The 25,897-nt window shown below is 44.9% G+C and overlaps 1 protein-coding gene across 1 annotated transcript in view; it reads left to right on the forward strand.

Moving 5' to 3' along the window:
- SNTG2 (syntrophin gamma 2) overlaps nucleotides 1-25,897 on the forward strand; it is a 374,015-nt gene that overhangs the window by 128,188 nt on the left and 219,930 nt on the right. Inside the window, exons 3-4 of the mRNA XM_023192643.1 lie at nucleotides 12,390-12,446; nucleotides 12,548-12,605. Coding sequence (XP_023048411.1) covers nucleotides 12,390-12,446; nucleotides 12,548-12,605 — 115 coding nt within the window. The remainder of the gene's footprint in view (nucleotides 1-12,389; nucleotides 12,447-12,547; nucleotides 12,606-25,897) is intronic.

Genomic DNA, 25,897 nt, shown 5'->3' on the forward strand with positions numbered 1-25,897 from the left:
CTTTTGTGTGAAGGCACCTGACCCCATTCATGAGCTCACAGCCCTCATGGCTCAGTCACCTCCCACAGCCCACATCCCAGCACCACTGCCCTGGGTAGTAAGTTTCCTCGTGAGCTTTGGAGGAGACAGACGTTCTAACCCTGGCCTCTGTTCCAGAGGCCGTGGTCGGTCTTCACGGGCTCATGCAGGATTCCCACAACCCTGAGGCTTTTTTCTTCCCAAAGTGTAGATAAATCTCATGTCTGCCTTTATGTAGTCTAATCACTAACCATTATGATTTTTTCTTCCCCTTGTTCTAAGTACCTAATAAGAGTGGGCTTGAGCAAAGAAAAAAATCAAGGAAGGTTTTGTAATCATTTTAAACTTACCCTGCTTAGTAGAGATTTTTATAGAAAATCTCAAAGTAAAAACACTAAATGTGTTTATGCTGTATTGACTAGAAAAAAATAAATTACGTTTTAAAAGTCTGTAGAGTCAGATTCTCTACCAAGAGCTAGGTTATTGGTGAACATGAAAGACTGCTTAAGAAAAACAGGTGTATGCTCATACATGTAGACTTACGCATACAATTTTATACAATTTTAGGTGAATTATTGACACCTAAAAAGCCCGTGGATCTAATGTTAAGATCCCTGCTCTACAAGAAGCGGGGCTGTCAGAACACTCAGGTGCCTGGTCCCTTTCTCAGTGATCTTTGCTGCCTCCAGATGACACCCTCCTCCTTAGAGATGAAGCGAACACATTTGTGAAAACACATGCTCACCGGGGCTGGATAGTTGAGGGGAAATACCTGGGCTGGAAAATTGAGGGGAAAGGGTTTATGGGAAAAGTATATACCCAGAAATTGAGGTCAGGATTTTTTTTCTTCTTGCTTTTTGAGATGGGGTCTCGCTCTGTCACCCAGGCTGGAGTGCAGTGGCGCGACCTTGGCTCACCGTGACGTCTGCCTCTTGGGTTCAGGCGACTCTCAGGATTTCTTTTAGGTACAGAATTTCAGGGTTTCTGTCCCAGGCAGAAAATCATATTGGGATCAACCCCATCAGTTTGAGGGATAACTGAAATCCTGCACCTTCCGTTGATGATGAAAGTAAAGCCATTTTACCATGAGAAGTTATCAGGTGTTTGGAGATTGGGAAGGCCAACTTTTAACAAAGGTCACAGCTGTTTCTAGAATTAGAAGCAGAACACCCGGGGGGCCTCAGAGCCCAGTGACAGCCCTTTCGTCCACATCAGGGAGGATTTCCCACGTTGGCCCCCAGCGAACCTGACTGAGAACACTTGTTTTCCATTTAAACTAATTTTGAAGAGCAGAACTGGAAGACCTAATCATTGCACAATTGATTCACAGAAAAACCTGAGTGGGGGATTTTTATCTCATGGCCTATGGAGTCCCTGCGTGGATCCCAGGAGATGAAAAATTCATCCTCAGATTCAGCTCAGCATAGATTGATTGAGTACACAAGATAGGTATTAAAGTCAAGCATATCCCAAACCCTAGATAATATTACTAGTAAAAATGTTACAAATATGAATTATTTTATTACCACATGCCATTACTTTTCTAAGCATATTTCATATTATAATTCGCTTAAAACCTCCACATCCTGATGCAGGAGACACCCCTACGGCCGCTGGTACAGTGACTTAGCCTGAGGCTGAGGCTCTTACCATGAAGGGACCCTGAGGTTGGTAGCTTGCTCATTCGGCCCCTAGGATTGCTGGTGTGTCTGCCACTGACTCCGTGTCCTGGAGAAGACACCTGCTGAGTCTGCATGTTACTTTGAATGTCCTCACTGAAGTCGCACGTACAGTTCCGACTGGCATTTTAATTTTCAGATTGTTTTTTCTTTATAGCGACTAATACTAATAGTTAATTTATATGCTCTGAGCCCTGTTTTCAGTGGGAGGTTCACTCTCACTTCAGCACCTGCTGTGCAGATGGGCTTGGAAGGAGTTTGGGTCCCCTGAAGCCTGTACCCCAACATTCCTGCTGAACTCCAAACCTCTGGTTACATTTGTGTTCTCACCTGAACATTGGAGAAGACAAAATTAACGGGAGATGTGTGTTTTGTTTTCTTGAACCTGCTGAAAATAGAACCACATTATACATTAATGATAGATGACCATAGAAGGAAAAGAGCAAAACTAGCTTTACCTTTAACAAAGCCAACAGATCTCTAAGTTCTGCCCATGTATCCTGCAGCACGAAATCTGAATCAATGTATTATTTTACTTCCTGTTCCTTTATATTGACACGAAGTGTGGATGCCCAAGAGTCTCAGGATTCCATCTCCCAGAGACTGTGTGGGCTTTCAGGAGGGGAGAGCCGGTTTCCTCTTCCCTTTCAGAGTTTCCATTTAGATTGCTTTATTTTTCTATAATTGTCGTTGTGCATTAGATGTTCTTTTAATTGATAACGTCTGTGTTGGTACTTTGAATTAATGTGGTGGGACGCTGTATATGAAACTTGGTACGTTAGGTCATGGTGGATTCACAGTTGGAAAGTATTTTAGAAAATTTTACTTCTTCATTTTACTATGTAGGAAATTTAAGATTCAGGAAGAAGGACGTATGGTTCTAATATTACAAAGTTACCCATAGAGTTAAGACAGCACTGGGCACAACTCTGCTCATTTATAATCTAAGGGATGCGCTCTGATAAATTAGTGAAGACTGTACAAGAAACCGGTAACCACAAGCAGCGCCAACACAAACAGTGTTGGGTGACAGTAAAAATCACAGTTCTAAACTGTGATTTTAGAACTGTGATTTTAATATGGAATGAAGAATTTAAAGTCTCTCAGATTGTTGAATGGATCATGATACTTGCAAACATGTAGGAGTTTATGATAAATTCTATACACAATATACAAAATTCTACACTTGTTTCTCATAAAGTCAATATTTCATGACTACTTTCATGACTACTTTATCTAAATTTATATCTGTATTTCCCAAGTTGCTTCTTTGGGTGCAAAATCAGGAGTAGACATCACTTCCGTTTTACTTTTTTTTAATTCTAGCCTTAATCTTTATTATTTTATGTCCTTAAATTTAGACAAATGACCAATTCCCCTTACAATATTTTATAATTCAGCCAAAATACAAGTAATTTAGTAGCAATCCTTTTAAGCTAATCTGACACTTTATCACCATTATATATTTTTTCTGTTGATAACTTTATTGACAAACATTTATTAGTTTGTTAACTCTTCCATTTTTCTCAGATCCCAACACAAAATGTATTTCTTTACAGTTTCTGAAAACCAGTCTCTGTGTGCTTCTTCATGCTGAGTCAGCTCTGACGCCTATGTGCATCGCCTCACCTGTTTCTCCTGGTTGGGTCAGATCCCACTCCACCTGGCACCTGGTCCAGCTCAGGGCCTGTGAGCTCTCATTAGTCCATTAGAGGAAGGTCTGCTGGACGCCTCGGCCTGTCCTCCACAGAGCTCATCAGTGTAGGGCAAATGTGCATGTTTACAAATGGAATGCTGTATAAGAAGAATTGGCTACTGTTCCTAGAAACTAGAAAACAGAAAGCAAAACAACTGCATTCAGAGCTTTCATTTGTCGGTGACTCGCCCACCGGTGGAAGAATCATATAAGCTCATTAGAGTGTGTCCATAGTCAAACTGTAATATGAATTCTTCTCTCGTTATGTTCTGTCCCAGGGTAAATCAGGTGTCCTTGCTGATTGCCTGGCTGGCTTTAAGTGGGAGGATATCCTTCTTACGAAAATCACTAACTTCTAGAAGGCATCCACTCTTGTTTGAAATTGATTTCTCTTGTGTTTAAAATGGCCACCGGCCTTTTTCTTGGATGAATTTATTTCCAAAAGATTTGTCTCCACAGAGGAGGATGGCATGGCGAGGCAGTATGACTGGAACATAAACAAACTGTAAGACACAAAGTGCCGGGAAAAGTGCAGGTAAATTTGGAAGCAAGTGATTTGTGAAATTTCACAGGTACGGGGCCGAAGGCTGCAAGGAAGAACCAGGACTTTGAAATTCATACCTTCAGGAGAAAAGTGGACAGTCTTGCTGAAAAGGCTTCCGAAACAATTAACAAAATGCAATCGTCGGCAAAACATCTAGAATTTATCTGTCATCACTTGGATAGTGTCTGACTCTTGCAAAATTCACCTTCGCCTTAGTTTTCAAAACTATTAAGTTAGCTCGTTAAAATGTTATTTAATGGTACCCAGAATAGAGTTCACTTTAATAAGGAAAGTTCTGGTTTAAAGAATATGAAAACCTTAAAAAAATGAACAGTTTGGCCATATTCATTATAAAAGTTTACACCAAGGTTTAGTTAAAAATAATAGTTTACGCTTTGGGAGGCTGAGGTAGGAGGATCACGAGGTCAGGAGTTTGAGACTAGCTTGACCAACATGGTGAAACCCCATCTCTACTAAAAATACAAAAATTAGCTGGGCGTGGTGGCGGGTCCCTGTAATCTCAGCTACTCAAGAGACTGAGGCAGGAGAATCGCTTGAACCCAAGAGGTAGAGGTTGCCGTGAGCCAAGATTGCACCATTGCACTCCAGCCTGGGTGACAGAGTGAAACTGTGTCTCAAAGCAAAAAAAAAAATAGTTTACATATGTTTGTGTATAAGGGTGTGTGCACGCAGCAGCACACTTTATAAAGAAATCAAATAGAAAGTGCATCACTCAAATAGAACTTTCAATAACCAAAATCTAACAGCAAAGACAGTTGCATAATCTGCCAAATATTTTTTTAAGTATATAATTTTTCAAACCTAAAAAATTCGAAGTGAGCAAACAGAACCCTGTGCAATTATCATTAATATTTATTATATGCCGACATAGCACTAGATTGCTTTGGCTCTGTCTGTGTTTTTAAAGAGTGAAGTATGCCTCCACAGCTGGAGCCTGACTGCCTCCTCACCGGCCCTTCGGTACTCATGTTCCTACCGACTGTTCCATTTACATTTTTAAATTCTTCCTTCATACGCATTTTTCCACAGACAACAAATTTTTTGTGTGTTTTTCAATTGTAGATAAATGGAATGCCATTAGGTGCTCATTTTGCAAACATTATGCTTTTTATACGGATCTACAATGCATGAAGATAAAACCTGCTGCATGTAGATCTACTTAGTCCATCCCTTTAAGGACTGTGAGTTGTTGCATGAACTGTCCAAAGTTGATTGATAAGTTTTCTGCACATTCTTAATTGGGTGTAAGTCCCTGCAAGAAAAATTTAGATTTTCAATATTGCCAACATATTTATTTTAATAAGCCTAACTTTGCAATGATGTGTACGTTCTCTAGAAGTTAATTTGGGACTCATATGTGGTGAGTTCTTGTTACCAGCTGTGAATTCACAAGGGTCTGCAACAAACTCAATTCTTGCTTCCTTGGAGGAAAGAATTGGGTTGAGGGGCAGAAAGAGGTTTAAGGCAGAGGGAGAGACTGAGGCCAGTTTTAGAGCAGGGGTGAACGTTTATTAAAAAGTTTTAGAGCAGGATGAAAGGAAGCGAAGGACACTTGTAAGAGAGCCGGTGGGTGACTTGAGAGATGAAGAGCCCCGTCCAGCCCTTGACTCGGGGTTTTCTCCATTGACATGGTTCCAAGGTTTGCAGCCCCCTTCCCCGATTCTTCCTTGGGGGTGGGCTGTCTGCATGTGCAGGGCCGGCCAGCATTTGAGGGGGCTGCATGCACCGTGTGTTTTCTGGGGCTGTGCACATGTTCACTTGAGGCGTTTTTCCCTCACCAATTGAGTCCACCCAGAGGAAAGTCATAGACCAGTTAAATACCACCCTTTTGTCTTGAAAGCGCCCGTGCTTGATGCCACTGCCCAGCTCCTGAGATCTTATCGGGAAGCTGCTGATCACCAGCTTCCGGTGTTTTCTATCTACCAGGAGACTGCCTTTTCCTGGTACTGGCTGTGCCCAGTGATCATTTTAGAGAGAAAGTGTAACAACCACCTGACCACCACCTGCTGGTCCCCTGATGTCCTGGGGCTGGGGCCTGTCTCCTGCCCTGCTCGTGTCTGCTCTGTGTTACGGCTGTGAGGTTGTGAAGAGCCCTGCTCGTGTCTGCTCTGTGTTATGGTTGTGAAGAGCGAAGTCGAAGGGCAATGACAGACCCATTTGCATCCATGACTAATCGTGGTGGGTGCCCAGCTGACTGGCAGGAGCAGTGCTGCCAGGTGTGAAGCTGGCGGGTGAGAGGCAACTGACATGGACGGACACCCCTGCTCCTCATCACCTGCCCTGATAGTGCAGGCCAGGCTGACCAGGAAAGCTGCCAGCCCCAGTTCCCTGGACCACTTGGGAGAGCTCCTGGAGGGCCAGGCCCATCAGCACAGGGGCTGGGGGAGAGAGCTAAGGATGGAAAAGCCCTGGAAGCTAATTCAGAGGAGAAGAGCGTCTTCAGGTTCCTCCTGTACCCCGTCAGGGATCGAGGCAGAGGCTCCGGATGGCAGAGACTCCGAGGCCAGGATGCAAACATCATAAAGTCGTGCGGCCGGGAGCCTGGTTCCTGTCTGCGGCTCCCAGAGACCCCAGTGTGTTGTCCTGGCATCAGGTCGGGGCTGGGGGCCGCTCCCCCATGACGCCCGCCAAGGACAGCCTTTGTCATTCCTGGCCTGTGCTCAGACCTGACGAAACTCATACGCGGGGCTTTAGGAATGAGAAGCCAGATCCAGCTCCTCAAGAAGGTGGATTACTATGGAATCATTGAATTTTTAAAATTTAGGAGTTATCATACCCTTTTCAAAACTCTAATCCTAGGATATTGAAATCCTTCTAATAAGGATTTAACATCCAAATTAAGCAAATATGCACAAGAGTTTTCAAGTAACTCTTCTTAGTTTGAAATCATTGCATCCAGACACCTAGAAATAGTTTACTTACTTCAGATGGCAAATCCAGGCTCCCGCAGTCTATTTAGGAAATTTTATTGGAGTGAATTATTTTTTAAAAGTAGAGAGAGATTCAACACCCCATTCTGAAAGATGCCTTACCTTACAGAGTGTTTCCTAAAGCAAAGGGAACGTCCAACTCCGTGGAAGAAACAAGGCCTCGTGACTCAACGCCCTGTCACATAGCCCCAGGGTGAAGTCTGTTAGTACACTGTTTTCTGAAAACTATGGGTATTTTTGAAAGCATGTTTCATGTGTGGGTGTGAAATAGAATACTTCAGAATTGTTTTTCTGTAAATTTCTAGTTTTTAAAATTTAACTTTCAAACCCTTCAATTGTAGAGAAAAAAAATAAAAAATCTTATTTTCTAGGTCCCTGGCCTTTCCCACATCTCCGTTCTCTTCTTACAAGAGTGAGGCCAGGCCTGTGTGAGGAGAAAGACCACCAGGGAAGGGAACGGGATTGACGAGGACCTGGGGAGAGAGCAGGGGGATTAACACCCCAGGTCATCCTGTCCTCGCCACAGGAAGGGTTTTGAGCTGAACAAACCTGGGGGTAGGACCCTGGCTGGTGACCACAGTACAGCGTTTTACTTGTAGAAATGATTGAAATCTTTCTGGAAATTGTAGTATTCACATCTGAACATGAGTTTGCAGCCATAACAAACTTAAATTTAGTGTTAAGTCCACAGTTTAAATATCTGAAGTAGAATTGTGAGGCCCATTCATACATGTAATTCAGTAATAACTTGAAGAACAATGTTTTAGAAGACCAGAATGAGAAATCTGATCTTATGTACCGCCAAACCATTTTTTTGATGAGAAATGTATAATTGATAAGTTATCTATGTCATAGAAAACTGCTCCTTCTTAAAATATGTGGTCAGAAGATAATGTGGAGATTGCTATGTCCTATTATTAATATAATGATGCTGCTACCAAGATGTGAACATTAATTAAATGTCATAACATAGTTTGGGATTAAATGAGAAAATGCAGAATAGTATTTTATGAAAGCTTTTATCTGATATGTTTGTGAAAAGAAAAGCAGGATTGAATTGGAAAATAAATTTATTGAACAATTACCTTAGATTTCAACCTCAGTTCTGTAGAGGTTTTATGATACATTTGATTCTATTCAGAATTTGTTCCTTTGGTGAGTCCCTGGAGTCCCTGAGTACGGGAAGTGAGGAGGCTGTGATTATGGGCGATGCATGGAATAGGGGAGTCAGGCCATAAGTTAGATTTATAATGAGCCTTGGGGCAGCTCACGATCCATACCTGCTTGTGGGTCCTTGATTTTAAGGGGTATGTATTAGGAGAGGAATGAAATAGCGGACTGTTTTGGTTGCATTAGAAATGCTTTTTGGTGGCGTTAGTTTGTCTAGATATCAGTTAACAGAACACTATGAAAATGCTACCCAGAACCTTAAATTGAAGTGATCAGCTCCGGATTGACTCTGGGGTCATAAAATAATTAGGACGCAGGAGGTAGAATAAGTTCAGCCAGGCTGCTGTGTGAAAAGTTCCGTTAGAAGCTGCAGAAGTTTTCCCATTTACTTTTTATCATCCAGTAAGTTTTAAAAATCTTGGTTTGAAAATTAAAGTTCCTATATATGCTAATGTTAAGATGTTAGGGGCTTCATAATTATATAATGGTCATTTATAAAAGTGTGGAAGCACAAATTGGCTGAGCCTTTTCTCTCAACTTTAACACACTGAAGTCCTTGGTGTTTGAATGAGGTGGTTTTAAAACAACAATTTTTCATGGGTAGAACTAACCACCTTGGTAGTTGTGTTAAATCTGATGGTCTAGGCTGGGCGCGGTGGCTCAAGCCTGTAATCCCAGCACTTTGGGAGGCCGAGACGGGCGGATCACGAGGTCAGGAGATCGAGACCATCCTGGCTAACACGGTGAAACCCCGTCTCTACTAAAAATACAAAAACTAGCCGGGCGAGGTGGCGGGCGCCTGTAGTCCCAGCTACTCGGGAGGCTGAGGCAGGAGAATGGCGTAAAACCGGGAGGCGGAGCTTGCAGTGAGCTGAGATCCGGCCACTGCACTCCAGTCCGGGAGACAGAGCGAGACTCCGCCTCAAAAAAAAAAAAAAAAAAAAAAAAAAAATCCGATGGTCTATAAGGTGCTTTCCACAGTGATCGTCCTTGACTCCTGTCGAGGCAGCTTGGACTCCACGGTAACGAGGAACCACAGGTGGGCTGACCTGGGCAGCAGGGACTCCCTTCTCACCATTCTGGGAGGTGGAAGTCCAACACCAAGGTGCTGTGGGTTTGGTTACTGGCAAGGGCCGGCCTCCTGGTTTGCAAGCGGTAGCCTTATATGTGTGTGTCCTCACATGGTACAGTTGCTGTCAAGGGCCGGCCTCCTAGTTTGCAGGCGGCAGTCTTATAGGTGTGTCCTCACATGGTAGAGACAGTGAGGTGGGGTGGGGAGAGAAAGAACAAGAGAGAGAGAGAAAAAGAGAAAAAAAGAAAGAGAGCGAGCGAGCGCGCTGTATCTGCTATCTTTTCCTGTTCCTTTAAGGACACCAACCCTATCAGACAGGGCCCCCTGAATGACCTCATCTGACCTTAGTTACTTCCTACAGGCCCTGCCTCCAACGCAGTCACACTGGGGGTCAGGACTTCATCATGGATTTTAGGGGGACAGGGTCCCATTTCCAGCACTTCCCATTAGGGCTCACAGTACGGCTCTCACTTTCCAGATGCAGAAACTTGATTTTAGAGAGATTTAGAGATCTAAATACCTAAATGGCTGGTTCAAACGTACATAGAAAGGAACATTTCAGGAGACTGCGCAAAGCAGATATGAAATAAATATTATTTTGGCTTAGCTAAAATCACAGAGAACAAGCTCCTCAAGTTCTAGTGAACAAATGTTTATGTTGGTTGTTCAAGTTGTAATTTTTTCTTACCTATCTTAAGAATATTAGTCCAGATTTTACCACAGGTGATCAGTTTCTTGATATTTCCTTTGAAATATCAAGGATATTTTAGGATATTTCAGGATATCTTTGTGACATGTATAAGTGAATCAAATGACAGCTTTAAAATGTCATTCTTTGGCAGTCTATCAATGCAGAAACTAACTTGTTTCTTCTCAAAATGTATTTTCTCTCATCTTGTACTTGCTTGCTTGCAAATACATTAACAGCTAAAATTTTAAAATGTTGTAGAGCATTTTCAAAAATTCCATACAGAGAGGCCTCCACTTACTATGACATAGACAATTCAATGTGCTCATCTTCTGTAGCACAGAAAAGTTCTTGGAAGCGTGAGACTGTTTGCTGTGTCACACAGAGGAGCAGCTAGTAGGTGGACGGATGCCTTTCTTCCCACTCCCTCACTGGGCCATGAACACTGCAGAATTTACTATCTACTGAGGGAGAGAATGAACCCCCGCTGTGTTCTGCAGTTCACACTCACCGTGAGATGCATTCTGGCCTGCAACGTCAACGGTCCTCGTGTTGAGGAGGAAAACTGTGTGCTTTCCACATGCACGAGTAACTCCCTGTCCCTCCTCTACAGAGGATACCCTTGGAAACCCACTGTCCACACAATGGCATTTATTTATTCAGCTTTATTGAGCTGTAACTAATAAAAATTATACATGCTTAAGGTGTGCAGGGTATGTTCTCATGTACATATATATTATGAAATGCACACTACAAGCAAGCTAATTAACACGTACATCACCTCTTATGGTTACCTTTGTTTTTTGTGGTGAGGACACATAAGGTTTATTCTCTTAGCAAATTTCAAGGAAAAACCATAGTCACCATGCTTTCCATTAGAGCTGCAGAACTGGTTCACCTTACAGCTGAAACGTTGTACCCTTTGGCCTGCATCTCCGTGCCACCCCACACCCCGAAACCCCTGGTAACCACGGTTCTACTCTCTGCTTCTGTATTCAACATTCTTAGATTCCACGTGCAGGAGAGACCGTGTGGTGTGTGTCTTTCTGTGCCTGGCTGATTCCACTCGGCCCAGTGCCCTCCAGGCTCATCTGTGTTGTTCCAGATGGCAGGATTTCCCTCTTTATGGCTGAAGGATGCTCCATTTGGTGGATCCGCTGCATTTTCTTTATTTTTGCATCTGCTGGTGGACACTTGGGTTGTATCCATATCTTGGCTATTGTCAGTAATGCTTTGATGGGATTTAAGAGCCTGTCTGTTACTCTGTCCAGTGGTGCAGTGTGGCTGGGAAGCATCTGTGGTGTTTCAGGTAAACACTGAGAATGCGGATGTGATAAGAGCCCACGGTATGGACGTCCCAGGGTGGCTCTGACTTTGCTGTTCACAGCATCTGGAACGCAGCCTAAGACCAAGAAAAAGTCAAAACGATCACTCTGTAGCAAGATCCCTGAAATATAGCTCTTTTTCTATGTATAAAATTATTTTTGTCAGTTAAAAACATATGCGCAAAAAATTTTAATGCAGGTATATTTGCTCTAATTTTTGGTTTCTTTCCTTTGAGTTTATAAACTATTCCCCCTAAGAAGGACATTCCTGGGGTGTCTCAGGCTGTGGAAGTCCTCACAGCAGCCTTCCTGCATCTGCACCTGCACCGCTGTCCAGGGCGGGAGCTCCCAGGTCCACCCTTCCGCGTGAGCTCTGCCACCGTCTGACTTCTTCGTCCTTGCTTTGCACAATAGATTCCTTTCAGAGCCATTCAGCCCGAACATGCTCATGTTTCCACCTAGAACTCAAAGAATGTCTGTCACTTCTGTTTTTCCTGTAGTGTCTTTTTGAGGTAAAAGCACCCTTTGGCCACTGTCCGTCTACCCCAGGCCACCTCGTATACCCCTCAGAGCGGCACCAGTCACCCTTGTCTACCTGAAGTTGGCAACAGTTGCATTCATCAGATTAGCAAACACAGGTGCATGGCTTAATGCACAAGAGATTTGGAGATTTTAACCATTTCACTAGCCAGTTAAGGGCCTATTGTGCTTTTAGCTTTTTATCACAACCTACGCTTAAATATCCCAGGCACCTGTGGTCAGAGGATGTGAAAAAATTGATCATTCATGAATTAATATTGGTTGAAGAGTGTCCTAAACATGGCCGACCTCAGCAGAGATGCACAGTGAAGAGGGAGCCTATCCAGGGGTTGGTGGGAAGAGACCAGATTTAAAACAGGACTGAGTGCCCCGCCCCACTTCCCTTTCACCACCTTGGAGAAGGTGGGCCCCTCGTTTCTTCACGGAGCTCCGTTCCTCACAAGCAGATTGCAGATGGGATGGCAGCTGTGCAGAGACTCCCCCTGGATTTCACGGGGCCTATTCTTTATCACCGTCTTTGTTTTCATACGTGCAACACCACACATTAAAGGTTTGAAATAGTGTCGTTACTGTCATATTTAGCCAAGGTTGCTTTGGAAATATAATTTAACAAGTATTTCAGTTTACATGAAGAATTTCTTTTGAATTCACTTTCCGATAGTGCATTTTAACCTAAACTTGGTTTGTTTTCTGAACTTTTTTAAAGCACAGAACTGTTACACTTCGCAGACAGGCAGTTGGCGGCTTGGGCCTGAGTATAAAGGTATGGGAAATGGTTTTCTTTATTCCTGCTTTTTATTTTTGAAGAACTTTTGAGTGTGAATCATGATAACCGTGTTTCTTTCTGATGGCTTTGTCTTTCAGGGAGGTTCTGAGCACAACGTCCCCGTCGTCATATCCAAAATATTCAAAGACCAAGCAGGTAAAAACAGTCAAAATGACCTGTGTATGCATCGCAGCCGTTTGTAAGATAACAAATTACTGAAAATGATAAAAATCAGCAGATGTGTATTTTGCTCGGTTACCTAAACTTCCGTTTTATTTTCGTAGCTGTGTCTTTTTCAAAGGATGCTTCTTATGCCCTGATCTGAGGCTGCCCTTTTTAACCTCTGCTGATCCCTCTGGCCCTTAAGACAGACAGTAATTCTCTGTTTGATGTATCAGGTTATCCTCTAAAGATATTGATGATTCAGGGGTTTGAACGTGGAGTTTAAGGTATGTTAAAAATTGAGGAGAATTAAATACAGATGGAGAAGTGCATGGTGGTCGTTGAAATATCTGACACAAGTCTCCAAGCGTAAGAACGTAACTTGCCTGTTGCAGGACTAGCTGACCGCACCAGGCGGGGCTGAAATGCCATCCATTCTGCACTTGGCAGCTGACGGTACTGCACTGACTGCCACCTCAGTCCATGAAATGAAGCACTGGCTATGGGAATAATCACAAGGATAACTGACATTCATAGGGAGAGATTACCCTGTGTGCAATCAGAAAGTGAGGGTGGGACTTCTGGCCATACGTTCCACTATTGGGCAGATTGTTTCTCATACATTTCGATTTTGGACATAATGACCCCCCCTGCGTTAAACTGCATGCATCTGTCTCCTTGTCAGGAGGATTTTGCGTCCCCAGAGCTGGCCTCCTCCCACCTGGTCCAGCAGCTCCTGGGTGTGCAGCCTCAGGCCGCTCCTCCCCTATTCTCTGGAGCAAGAGGCACCTGGACATGCGCTGTGTGTGGGGGGCGATTGGCTTATGTCCTTGAGGCCTACAGGGGAGCAGGAAGTGAGACAGAGTGGGCGAGGCGGGGTGGCCTTATGACCTCCTGTGCCTCACACCGGAAAGCACAGCCACTGCAGGGGACCGCTGGCTATGTCCCTGGAGGGGACCTGCTTCTCTCCACGCTCTACCAGAAATGTGGAGGTTTTGGGTGAAAAGCGCAGAATAAGCTCATACTTTTTCTCAAAACGTTCTTACTCATTTCATCCAATTTTACCCAAACCATAAGCCCAGCATGCAGGTAGAGTGCCCTGAAGAGGACGGAGGTCCCAGGCTGGGGAAGCCTTAACCACCAGCCCTCTGAAGGTGGGTGCGGTGAGGGCACGATGGTCAGGACAGCGATGTGTGGTGCAGGAGATCATGTTCTGCTGCGGAGATTGTCTCAGTGGGATGTGAATTCCCCACGGCACCTCTGAACATGTTCTCAGGGAAGAGGTTTCCACAGAATGATTTGCCGTGAAGTCTGCATCCGGGTAAAGATTCTTTTTCACGAGAAGGACATTTAGGAGTCAGGTCAGCAGCACAATTTTCTCCTTTTGAGCAAGCTTACAAACCTGCCTTCAAACTTGCAGCAGAGGGCTTTCCATTTAATCAGGAATTAGGGGCCAGCAAGCCTCAAAACCCAGCGGCAGCCTCGGCCTCAGAGGTAGCAGGGGCTGTTGGGAAGGAAACCTAGGAATTTCAGTGTTATAGGAAATACAGTGTTACTTATAACCAAGATGGCAGGAAAAGTGAGAGCTTTGCAGACCTCTGAATGAAAGGATAATTCTTTCTGAGGGTTTTTTTTTTTTTGGTTTGTTCCCCCCCACCACCACCCCCAGACGGCCTCTCACTGAGATGCCCAGGCTGGAGGGCAGGGGCGTGATCTCGGCTCACTGCAGCCTCCACCTCCCAGATTCAAATGATTCTCCTGCCTCAGCCTCCCGAGTAGCTGGGATTACAGATGTCCGCCACCACGCCTGGCTAATTTTTGTATTTTTAGTAGAAGTGGGGTCGCACCATGTTGGGCAGGCTGGTCTCAAACTCCTGACCTCAGGTGATCTCCCTGCCTCGGCCTCCCAAAGTGCTGGGATTATAGGCATAAGTCATCACGCCTGGCCTCTTTTTGAGGTTTTTAGAGCATTTCAAAAGAAACACTATGATTCATTTGAACTATAGTATTTTGTTGCATATATTACATCAAGTGTTATAATTGTGTTGACCAGCTTTGCAGAGCTCAGTGCTTTGGCGCATATGAAGTGTGATTCCACACGGAGCCGTGGGTCCACCGTTGCTGTGTCGGGTGTGGTTAGTTCCTGCTGCACCCCTGAAGCCATCTGGCTGACTGGTGGATAGTGGAAAGAAGGCGTGGCCTGTTGCAGCTCTGTTCCTCTCATCTTTGTGAACATTTTTAGTTATTTTCATTAGTGGGGTTTTATTTTTTTAATTTGTGGATATGATGAAAAGTCTCAGACAAGAGAATAAGACAGTAAGGTTAGCCAACAGGTAACATTCAGTAAAGGATGTTTATGGTTAATTCAGAAAGAAAATCTATTTTTCCTGTAGGGGGAGAAACAGGTCAAGAAGGCCACACTCCCTGGAGTGTGAGTGCGACCCTGGGGTTGTAGCCCGTGTGCCCTCCCAAGCCAGCATCCCTGCCTCAAGCAACCAAGGCTTGGTGGGTGTGGTCAGGAGAAACTGGGACCCAGGAGATCCCATCTTACCAGACTGCAGACCATGCTGATGCACTTCTCTTCTGACATTGGAAGCTTCACAAGTAACTCCAGTGGGGAGCCCCAGTGGGAGGTCCCCACGCTTCTCCCGGGCCTGCTTCCAGGAGGAAGTTCCGTACCCCCTGCAGATTTCCCACCCAGATCCTTGCCTGCCCGTCCCTGCTGCCCCCTCATCCTGCTAGCTCGCCTGTCTCCATCCTCACCACCCCTCCAGGCCCAGGCCCACGACCTCAGCAGCACTTGGAGATGAACTTACATGGTTCCTCCCTGCACCTGCCTCTCCCCACCAGGATCCATTTCATCCGCTGTGCCAGAGTTCATGTTTTGGAGACACATTTATGTCCTCATTGTATGCACAATCAGTAACAGAAAGTCCTGGCAATGAATTGTGAGTTTAAGGGACCAGGGGCTTTGTCTCATTTATTTTATGTCTTCCGTGTAAACCACAGAACGAGTGTTTTACAGGCGAGCAGAGCCCCTGGGTTGTCCTGAATATCTTGTATTAAACTGACACAGGAGTCTGGCCTCAGGATGAAGGGAGTGCAGGAGGCTCTGTGGACTTTGGTGCTGGAGCCCAGGAACGCATAGCTCTACCCCACAGAAAAGAGCCCAGGAGCACATACCCTCTACCCCACAGAGCACGGAGTCGTCAGATAGGTCAGGATGCAGACAGACCAAACACGGGGTGATTAGTTAGAACTAGGAATTCCTACGGATGCTAAGAGAAACTGTCTGCATTCCTCCACATTTTACATCCTCTTCTGGATGAGCAGGTGTACATTTATCCCCAGGTGATGAAAGGCCAGGACAGGTGGGAAGGCTCTCCAGCTCTCATTCTCCAGGGACGCCAGAGCAGCCAGGTAGCCCGAGGCTTCACCTCGCTCATTTCTAAGAATGAGGCAGTTGCGAGATGTTAGATCGGCACAAAATATAAAAGTATTAGTTTGCTTGTTTATCCATGAATTTATCCAATCCTATTTAATAAACAACTTCTATGGATAAGATGCTTCTCGGGCCATCAGCAGAGACCAAGGCAGCATTTTCGCCATTGCAGAGCTTGTAGACAACTGGAGAAGGCTGGCAGTGAACACTTGTGTGATACATTTGCAGAAATGACGGCTCCTGTGGAGTGAGCCACACCGTGGTATGGAGGAGACGGGTAGAGGGCACTGTTTTTTGTAATGTGGTTAATGATTTTATCCTGTAAGTAAGAGAGAGTCAGCTGAAGTTTGTTTAAAATTGGAGTGATTAGGGTAGCTTCTCATTTAAGAAAAGTCACCCTGGCTGTTGTGAGGAAGCTGCTCCAGGAAGCAGGGAGGAAGGTGGAGAGCCAGTGCAGGGTGCAGCAGGGGCCGCCGTCCCTGCCCTTCTGGGATTTTGGTGAATTTGTAGATAAGTGGCCAGAAGCTGGATGTCCTCGGAGGCACCATGTCACATGCTGCTGAAGGGTGGGCTGTGTGTCTGAGAGGAAGGAGGACTCAGGCCAGGTTGAGGTTTCCTTTTAGCCTCAGCACCAGGTGGGCCAATGTTGCATTTAGTGAAATGGCCCGCACAGGTCCTGGGGTGTTGAGTGAATGTCGGAAGCAGAGCGTGGACAGCAGGGGATCCGTGCTGTGTTTCAGGGCTGGTTTGCTGGCCAGCGGAGTGTACCTGTGAGAGGCTCAGAGGACAATATCAGGGTAAGACACTTTTTAAAGAGAGGCATTTAAATTAAATGAATGGCACTGAGGTGGTTCCCCAGAGACTTGCTGTGGGTGGAGCGGAGAAGGCTCCTGAGGCCCGAGTTAGGAGTGTGGACATCCCGAGGCTGGACGGTTGCCTGATGTCAGAGTGGAGCCAGGCAGCCCGGCTCAGTTCACTTGCACCTTGAATTCTTCACGAAGTGACTCTTGAGCATCTGAATTGCCTGAGCAGCTGTGCAGAGCCTGACAGAGAGAGGCTCTGATTGTACCGTTGAGGTGCGGCCTGCATGCAGGATTCCACGCCCTGGAGCCCCCGCCCCCTGGTCCCTCTGATGTGGAGACCTTCAGACCTCACACTCATCACAGAGGACTCGGGATCCACAGGTCCACGTCGTGGGTGTGGAGAGGCTGAGAGGTGGAGATAGGTCTGAGACTCTCCTCAGAGCAGATATAGGGTTAAGCACATATGTCTAGACATTGTTGAATACCTGGTGAGATTGTATATTTTCTGGGAGATTTTATTTTTATTGTGTTTAATGGGAAATTTGTTAATATTACATTTGAAAAGTTAAGTATAATTTTTCTTCAGCATTAAATGTCAATCACCAATTTTAATTCCTTCATTAACCTTTCAAATAATGATTACAAATTTCTTTTTCTTTTTTTAATTTTTATTTTTTGAGATAGAGTCTTGCTCTGTCACCCAGGCTGGAGTGCCGTGGCGCGATCTCGGCTCACTACAAGCTCCACCTCCCGGGTTCAAGCAATTCTCCTCCCTCAGCCTCCTGAGTAGCTGGGATTACAGGCGCCAGCCATTATGCCCAGCTAATTTTCGTATTTTTAGTAGAGATGGGGTTTCACCATGTTGGCCAGGATGGTCTCAACCCTTGACCTCGTGATCCGCCCGCTTCGGCCTCCCAAAGTGCTGGGATTACGGGCGTGAGCCACTGTGCCTGACCATGATTATAAATTTCTACAAATGATCCATTTGATGATTTTAAACTTCATAAACACTAGACAAAGCCTCTGCACATGCTGTGATTGCAGGCGCACACTCATCGATTGCATCGTTCGGTTAACAAACGTTGTAGACCCCTGAGTGCTAAGCACTGCCCTCTGTGCTGAGAGAAGCGAAAAATAGACTGAATTCTTGCTTTCAGAGAGTGTGCATTATAGCGGGAGAAGATAATAAGCAAGAATATAAATGAAATTGTGTCATGTATGGATAAGACTAATGAGAAAAATGTAGCTACATTTTTGCTAATACTTTCAGGCATTCATGGTATGACCTTTAACTACCCTATGAGATAATGACTGGGATTTTCATTCCCATTTTATAGATGAGGACACTGAGGCAAAGATACGTTAAAGAGTTTGCACAGGGACACACGTGTAAATGGCAGAGCTGGGGAGTGACCCCAAGACCCATTTCTGGGTCATCATCCGGTGCTGCCTGTCTTTCAAACATTTGGAAAGAACCAGTGCAATGTGGTTACGACATTTCCTCATTTATTCTTTATTTTTGTACATTCCGTGGGTTATTGCTCTATGTTGGTGTTGCCTAGGGTTGAGTAATGTTATTTTGATAACTTCCTAGTGTAGTAATGGTGAAATTATTACTACCAGAAAAGGAAAAAGCAGTGTCTTTTCAGACCAGCTGAGTGACACGGTCTGTTGTTTGATGCATGGTTTATTGATTATTGATATGAGATTTGATTAATTCTCTCAAGATAATTTAAAAATAAACACTTTGTATTGAGCTTTCTTTTTGTAGTTGAACTTCTTTTGTTCAGTCATTAGACTTCTAATGTGCACGTATTTACCTACGTTTTAGGTTTCTGCATGTATGTACCTCAGGGAAAAGACAAATGGAGAAAGGAAAAACTCACTTGTCGGCCTGGCCTGAGCCCTGCCATGTGTCATTTTGTCAGCGTGTGTGGCCCTAGGGTGTTGGCATTGTGAAAACCTGGGGACTCCGCCCAGGAAGGGCCGTGTGTGCTGTGAAATCCTCTCAGCACTATGTTGAATAGGAGTGGTGAGAGAGGGCATCCCTGTCTTGTGCCAGTTTTCAAAGGGAATTTTTCCAGTTTTTGCCCATTCAGTATGATATTAGCTGTGGATTTGTCATAAATAGCTCTTATTATTTTGAGGTACGTTCCATCAATACCGAATTTGTTGAGCATTTTTAGCATGAAGGGCTGTTGAATTTTGTCAAAAGCCTTTTCTGCATCTATTGAGATAATCATGTGGTTCTTATCTTTGGTTCTGTTGATATGCTGGATTACGTTTATTGATTTGCGAATGTTGAACCAGCCTTGCATCCCAGGGATGAAGCCCACTTGATCAAAAGAAGACATTCATACAGCCAACAGACACATGAAAAAATGCTCATCATCACTCGCCATCAGAGAAATGCAAATCAAAACCACAATGAGATACCATCTCACACCAGTTAGAATGGCAATCATTAAAAAATCAGGAAACAACAGGTGTTGGAGAGGATGTGGAGAAATAGGAACACTTTTACACTGGTGGTGGGATTGTAAACTAGTTCAACCATTATGGAAAAGAGTATGGCAATTCCTCAAGGATCTAGAACTAGATGTACCATATGACCCAGCCATCCCACTACTGGGTATATACCCAAAGGATTATAAATTATGCTACTATAAAGACACATGCACACGTATGTTTATTGCGGCACTATTCACAATAGCAAAGACTTGGAATCAACCCAAATGTCCATCAGTGACAGACTGGATTAAGAAAATGTGGCACATATACACCATGGAATACTATGCAGCCATAAAAAAGGATGAGTTTGCGTCCTTTGTAGGGACATGGATGCAGCTGGAAACCATCATTCTTAGCAAACTATCACAAGAAGAGAAAACCAAACACCGCATGTTCTCACTCATAGGTGGGAACTGAACAATGAGCTCACTTGGACTCGGGAAGGGGAACATCACACAATGGGGCCTATCATGGGGAGGGGGGAGGGGGGAGGGATTGCACTGGGGAGTTATACCTGATATAAATGATGAATTGATGGGTGCTGACGAGTTGATGGGTGCAGCACACCAACATGGCACATGTATACATATGTAACAAACCTGCACGTTATGCACATGTACCCTAGAACTTAAAGTATAATAAAAATAAATAAATAAATAAATAAATAAATAAATAAATAAATAAATAAATAAATAAATAAAAGAAATCCTCTCAGCTTATGGTGGTTTGAGTGAATACGGCTTGCTCTTCTCACTGAACAAGAAATCCGGCTATGTGCTGTGGTTTCCTCCCAGTATCTTTCTGTCCTCCCGCGGCACCATCCTTAGCTTGTGGGTTTTATCCTCATGTTCATTGAGGATATTTGCAAAGTGGTGGCTGTATTTCAAGATAACGTATCTTCTTTTTATGAAAGAAAGAAGGGAAACGGGGTACCACCCCCGAAGCAGTGCCGTGGATCCATCTCCAGGAAGGAAAAAGCCTCCACGGTGTTCCTTCATTTCCATCCCACCCACTGGAACCGGACCGAAGTTCGCCCTCAGAAAGGCTGAGGGAGCCGGTTCTTCGCGAGCTGTTTGAAGTTCGCCTTCAGAAAGGCTGAGGGAGCCAGTTCTTCATGAGTTGCTTGAAGTTCACCCTCAGAAAGGCTGAGGGAGCTGGTTCTTCGCCAGCTGTTTGAAGTTCGCCCTCAGAAAGGCTGAGGGAGCCAGTTCTTCATGAGTTGTTTGACAACCTTTTGCCACCCCCTTAGTTAGGGGAATTCAGGGGTTCCTTTCCCTGAGAGCAACACACTCTGCCCTCTGCTGAACCGTGGGAGCAGGCCGGGCTCTGCCACGAGGCTGGGAGGGTTTGGTGGGGGCGGGGTGAGTGTGGGGTGGCCCCACTTACATTTTGTCACTGCCAGCTGTGCCGCGCAGAGGCCTTGGCTGGGATTTGTTTCTGTCCGTGGTTTCAGGCATCTGCCACAGGGCTTACAACTTAGATAAGGGTGGTTGCCATATGAGGTTCTGCATGAGGTCCACCTTAGCTGCTTAGACATTTAAATTCTTAGATATGGTGTCCTTGACACTTTCATTCACTGCTTCAGAGAGGTGTGTACACCCGCCAAGGCTCACAAGTCAGGAACCACGTGCGTGCTCCTTAAGGCGGCCTGCCAGCCTACTCAGCAGCCAGTCACCAAAAAATCTGTTTTAATACCTAAAATCACCATGGGCAATTGGATTTGACACCGTTCTATACATAGATTTTATGAGGATTGAATTGCTCTGAGCGTGGTTCAGTACTGAGGATGCTGAGCTCCTGCTCACCCTCCCTCCAGTGAGGTTCTTCCTCAGGACCCTGCTGCCCCTGGCCCAGAAACCATCCATGACTCCGTTGCTTACAAAAGAGCCAATGTGCAAGCTGGGCTTTCCAGCTCACCTCTGCATTCTAGGTCCCGCAGCCATGTTCGTCTCCTCCCTGCTCCGATGCGTGGCACACGATGCCCACCCCAACTCTCCACCCTCACCTGGAAGCTTGGCCTCCCCAGCGTGTCACAGCGGGATCAGGATGCTCACCTGGTGCCCGACCCTGAGGCGTCTCACCATGCTCCTTCCACCCCAAGTCTCCGCCCTCACCTGGAAGCTCGACCTCCCCTGTGTGTCACAGCAGGGTCAGGAGACTCACCTCATGCCCTGCCCTGAGGCGTCTCACCATGCTCCTTGGTAATAGTGGATGTATGCTGTCTTTCGGGTGCATGGTATGGAGAGCTGGATGCGTGTCTGCATCATGACATGTCATGCTTTTGGAAAGCAAAAGCAGCTTGCAAAGTCCCCTAAGCCGCTTTTATTCCCCCTCACAGTGGCTTGTTCTCGGTGATCACCGTGTTCACACTTAACGAAATGAGGAAGAATGAAGTATGCCTCTATGATTGGATGGAATTTACATGTGGTATTTCCAGCACGGCAAAACCTTCGAAACCCAAGTCAGACTGCATATAATACACAGAGAATGGATGACGAAAACCACGTGAAAAAGGACATAAAGTTAGAGGGTTCCATCTGCATAGGAATTCCTGACACTGATATTTTGTCATAGGAAAATAACTCCTATTTTCATTGGATCTTCATAAAAAGTGTATGAAATGGACAAGGGATGCATGATTATTCACATTTCATAGGGCAGCAGATAAACAGAGGAATCATGAGTTGCCCAGTTTTACTCGGCTCACAAGGGCTGGTGAAGAGTCATATACACCTAGATTTTTTTCCCTCAAAATCCGCTTCTTCCTACTATAGCATATCATCTCATTAGGTACAAATAAAAAATACAAATAAAATTCATTCACAGCCACAGTTTAATTCCACTTAAATAAACAGATGGTAATAAATAATTTGATAAATAATAATGTTTCTGTAAGACTTTGGATAGGCCTGGGCCCTGTAGCTGATTTGATGTATATATTCAGGAGACAGATGGGACAATTATACTCAGAAAATTGCACAGAAAGGAAGGGGTGTTTTGTCCCAGAAAGAAAGACAAGACGAACGAGAACCCTTCAGTTGTTATGTGGAGCATTCATTGTTCAGTTCCAGGAAGTATCCTCAGCTGAAGGGTGGGCTCTTACACAGAGGCCACCTGTACTATAGTGGGCATGTCAGGTTGGACACGAGGCTCACCGTTTCTCATAAAGATGTTGACACGCTTACACAGAACGACTATTTCTATAACCAAGTATATGTACTACACTTGGTGGGGAAGGAAAGGGAACACAAAACCCAGGTCCCAAAGCTTCCCGTTCAGGTCTCTGTGGCACAGCGGCTGTGGCGGGGTTTTGTCTCGATCCTATCATTGTCTAAAGTCACAGCCTGGACACCTGTAAACACAGGAAGAATCACCCTTTTCATACCAGAGTCACAGAGTCTTTTGAGCTTTGTGTGATGGGATCACCCATGACATGGGCCTCCACCTGTATTTTATTGTTCTCTAGAATTTTCACCTGTTATTGGTGTCTTACTGCCATGCACATGCCTTCATTATGCCAGATCTGTGATTGATTTCTTTCTTTGTTTAATTTATTTCACCTGTTTTGCTGAATTTGCTGTGAAGCCTTTCTGCCCTAATACTTATATTTTTCCTCTGCTTCCCTCCCTTCCCATGTAAATATTGACTTGGATGTCTTTATGTTAATGTAAGGTCCTGCCCTTCACACGCCCTGGAAAAACCCATGATGAATGTCCCCATTGTCCCTCAGAAAGCAGAGACTGGAGCAGCTGGGATGCCTCTTCCCAGAACTGGAATCCACAGCACTGCCTCTCTGGCATCCACTCCTCACACTGCTAGGCCTTTGCCTTTGACTTTCATCGTGTCTGCTGTGCTGCCATATCTTCCTTTCTAGGCTGTAAAAAATGGCTTTTGAAATTGAAAATGTGATACAACTACTCAGGCCAATGTGGCTGCACTAATAAATAAGTCAGCTACGACCTGTTTTTTCTTCTGGAGGTCTGTGAATATTTGATAGAGTCCTTCCATTTTAGATGGTTGAACCTGGATCTGGCTAAATGTGTATAGAAATGGATTGTCAGAAACCTTTTGTCACCTTGGGGTGGGTGGATGTGGAATTCAGTTTGGAACTTTTAGGTCTAACTTTCCTTACCAGGCTTTCTATCACCAGCCAATATCTGCTTTTTGTCTCAAGTTAGCTTTCCGTAAGAATGAAGGGAGTCCCATTTTCCAATCCCAAGATCTAGACTGAAGTGCAGCAGATTGAATGAAGAATATTCCAGTGTTACTGCTTTATTGCTAATGAATCAAGGAAAGGCATGCCTTTAAAGCTATCAGAGTAAGTAGAACTTGACAAGGATAATATAAAATGGACTTTGTAGCTGAATGAGAAATGTTGAAACCTCAAAAAGAATCACAAGATACATCAGAAGCCCTGCAGTGCGTGTGCTGTGCACTGCAGGTCGAATTTAAATTCTGAGTAGGAAGAGCCTTCATCCTGAGGAGTGGCTGGAAGCAGGAAGGGGAGTCAGCATGCTGCCAGGCCATTCTTACCTTTGCAGGTAAGAGCACCCACACACCAGAGCACCCGTACACCAGGGCACCCGCATACCGGGGCACCCTCATGCCGGAGCACCTGTACATTAGGACACCCACACACCAGGGCACCCACACACCAGGGCACCCACATACCAGAGCACCCACACACCAGAGAACCCCTACACCAGAGCACCTGTATACCAGAGCACCCCCAATTCTGGAGAGTTCTCCATGAACCAGGGCCACATGTGAGCAGCTACAGCCTTGCCTGTGTAACTGGAGCTATTTTCACACCTGCTTCCCTGGCAGCTTTTGTTTCCTTTCCATTCCAATGTTGTCAGGCTGATGGTGTTCTAGTGAATAAGAGAAAGCTATTACAGACTCACACCATCTTTTTTTTTTTTTTTTTAGGAGTATATATATATATATATTTTTTTATTATACTTTAAGTTCTAGGGTACATGTGCGTAACATGCAGGTTTGTTACGTATGTATACTTGTGCCATGTTGGTGTGCTGCACCCATCAACTCGTCAGCACCCATCAATTCCTCAATTATATCAGGTATAACTCCCAATGCAATCCCTCCCCCCTCCCCCTCCCCATGATAGGCCCCATCTGTGACAGACTGGATTAAGAAAATGTGGCACATATACACCATGGAATGTTATGCAGCCATAAAAAAGGATCAGTTTGCGTCCTTTGTAGGGACATGGATGCAGCTGGAAACCATCATTCTTAGCAAACTATCAGAAGAACAGAAAACCAAACACCACATGTTCTCACTCATAGGTGGGAACTGAACAATGACATCACTTGGACTCGGGAAGGGGAACATCACACAATCTTTTAAATTAGGTAGCGCTCACTAGCTCTGCTTCTCAGAAAGAAAGCCCTAAAGCTTTCTTTAGGTGCGCTGGTATGTGGGTGTGCAACAAATAATCCAGTTGTTTTTTGCTTTAGAAATTGCCTGAGATACAAATCCTTCTGGCCCCAAAGATGCTGTCCTGAGACCTGCTTTGCCATCGCTCCTCAAGTTCAGCCAGTATTATGGCAAGTGTCAGCGTCCACCACTGGGGACCTTCCTGGAAGATGAAAAGTACTTTTTCATTTAAATGTACATAATATTTCAAAATGTCTAGTGTCCTTCAAATTACTTTAAGAATTTAGACTTCCCTGTAATCAATGATAAATAATCTCTCAGGGCCACTTAGAGAGACTCTCTGAGAAGAATCGCTTGTACTGAAGTTTAACTCTTTGAGGAGGATAAGAAGAGTGTCCCTTGTGCAGGGACAATCACTGAAGTTTGGGGAAGTCTAGAAATTTTAAAAGAGCAGGATTTTGGAAATGAATTCAGGTCAACGTTCAAACCCCATGGTGCCCTTTTGAGTCGCTCTGAGACAGCCCAGGGCCTGCCCTCCAGGACCTTGGCAGAGGGTGGGGCCAATGGGTCCCTCTTCTAACAGACTGGTGGGAACAGTATCAGTTTCCTCATGACTGACACACTAGTGAGTGAAGATCATGACTAAATTTATGATGGAAACATCTTATGTTTATGCAGTTCACGTAGACAATGGGGATGGAATCGTAGGTGGCTGGATGTGACATCTTCAGAGCTTAGGATGCTTGTGAGTTAAGCGAGCTTGGTGGTCACGGGTTTTAGGGCTTTCTTTCTGAGAAGCAGAGCTAGTGAGTGCTACCTAGTTTAAAAGATTGTGTGAGTCTGTAATAGCTTTCTCTTATTCACTAGAACACTTTATCAGCCTGACAACATTGGAATGGAAAGGAAACAAAAGCTGCCAGGGAAGCAGGTGTGAAAATAGCTCCAGTTACATAGGCAAGGCTGTAGCTGCTCACACGTGGCCCTGGTTCATGGAGAACTCTCCAGAATTGGGGGTGCTCTGGTATATAGGTGCTCTGGTGTGTGGGTGCCCTGGTATGGGGGTGTCCTGGTGTGTGGGTACTCTGGTGTGTGGGTGCCCTGGTATGTAGGTGCTCTGCTGTGTGGAAGCT

Source organism: Piliocolobus tephrosceles, chromosome 15, assembly GCF_002776525.5.
Source record: "Piliocolobus tephrosceles isolate RC106 chromosome 15, ASM277652v3, whole genome shotgun sequence".
Lineage (NCBI taxonomy): Eukaryota > Metazoa > Chordata > Mammalia > Primates > Cercopithecidae > Piliocolobus > Piliocolobus tephrosceles.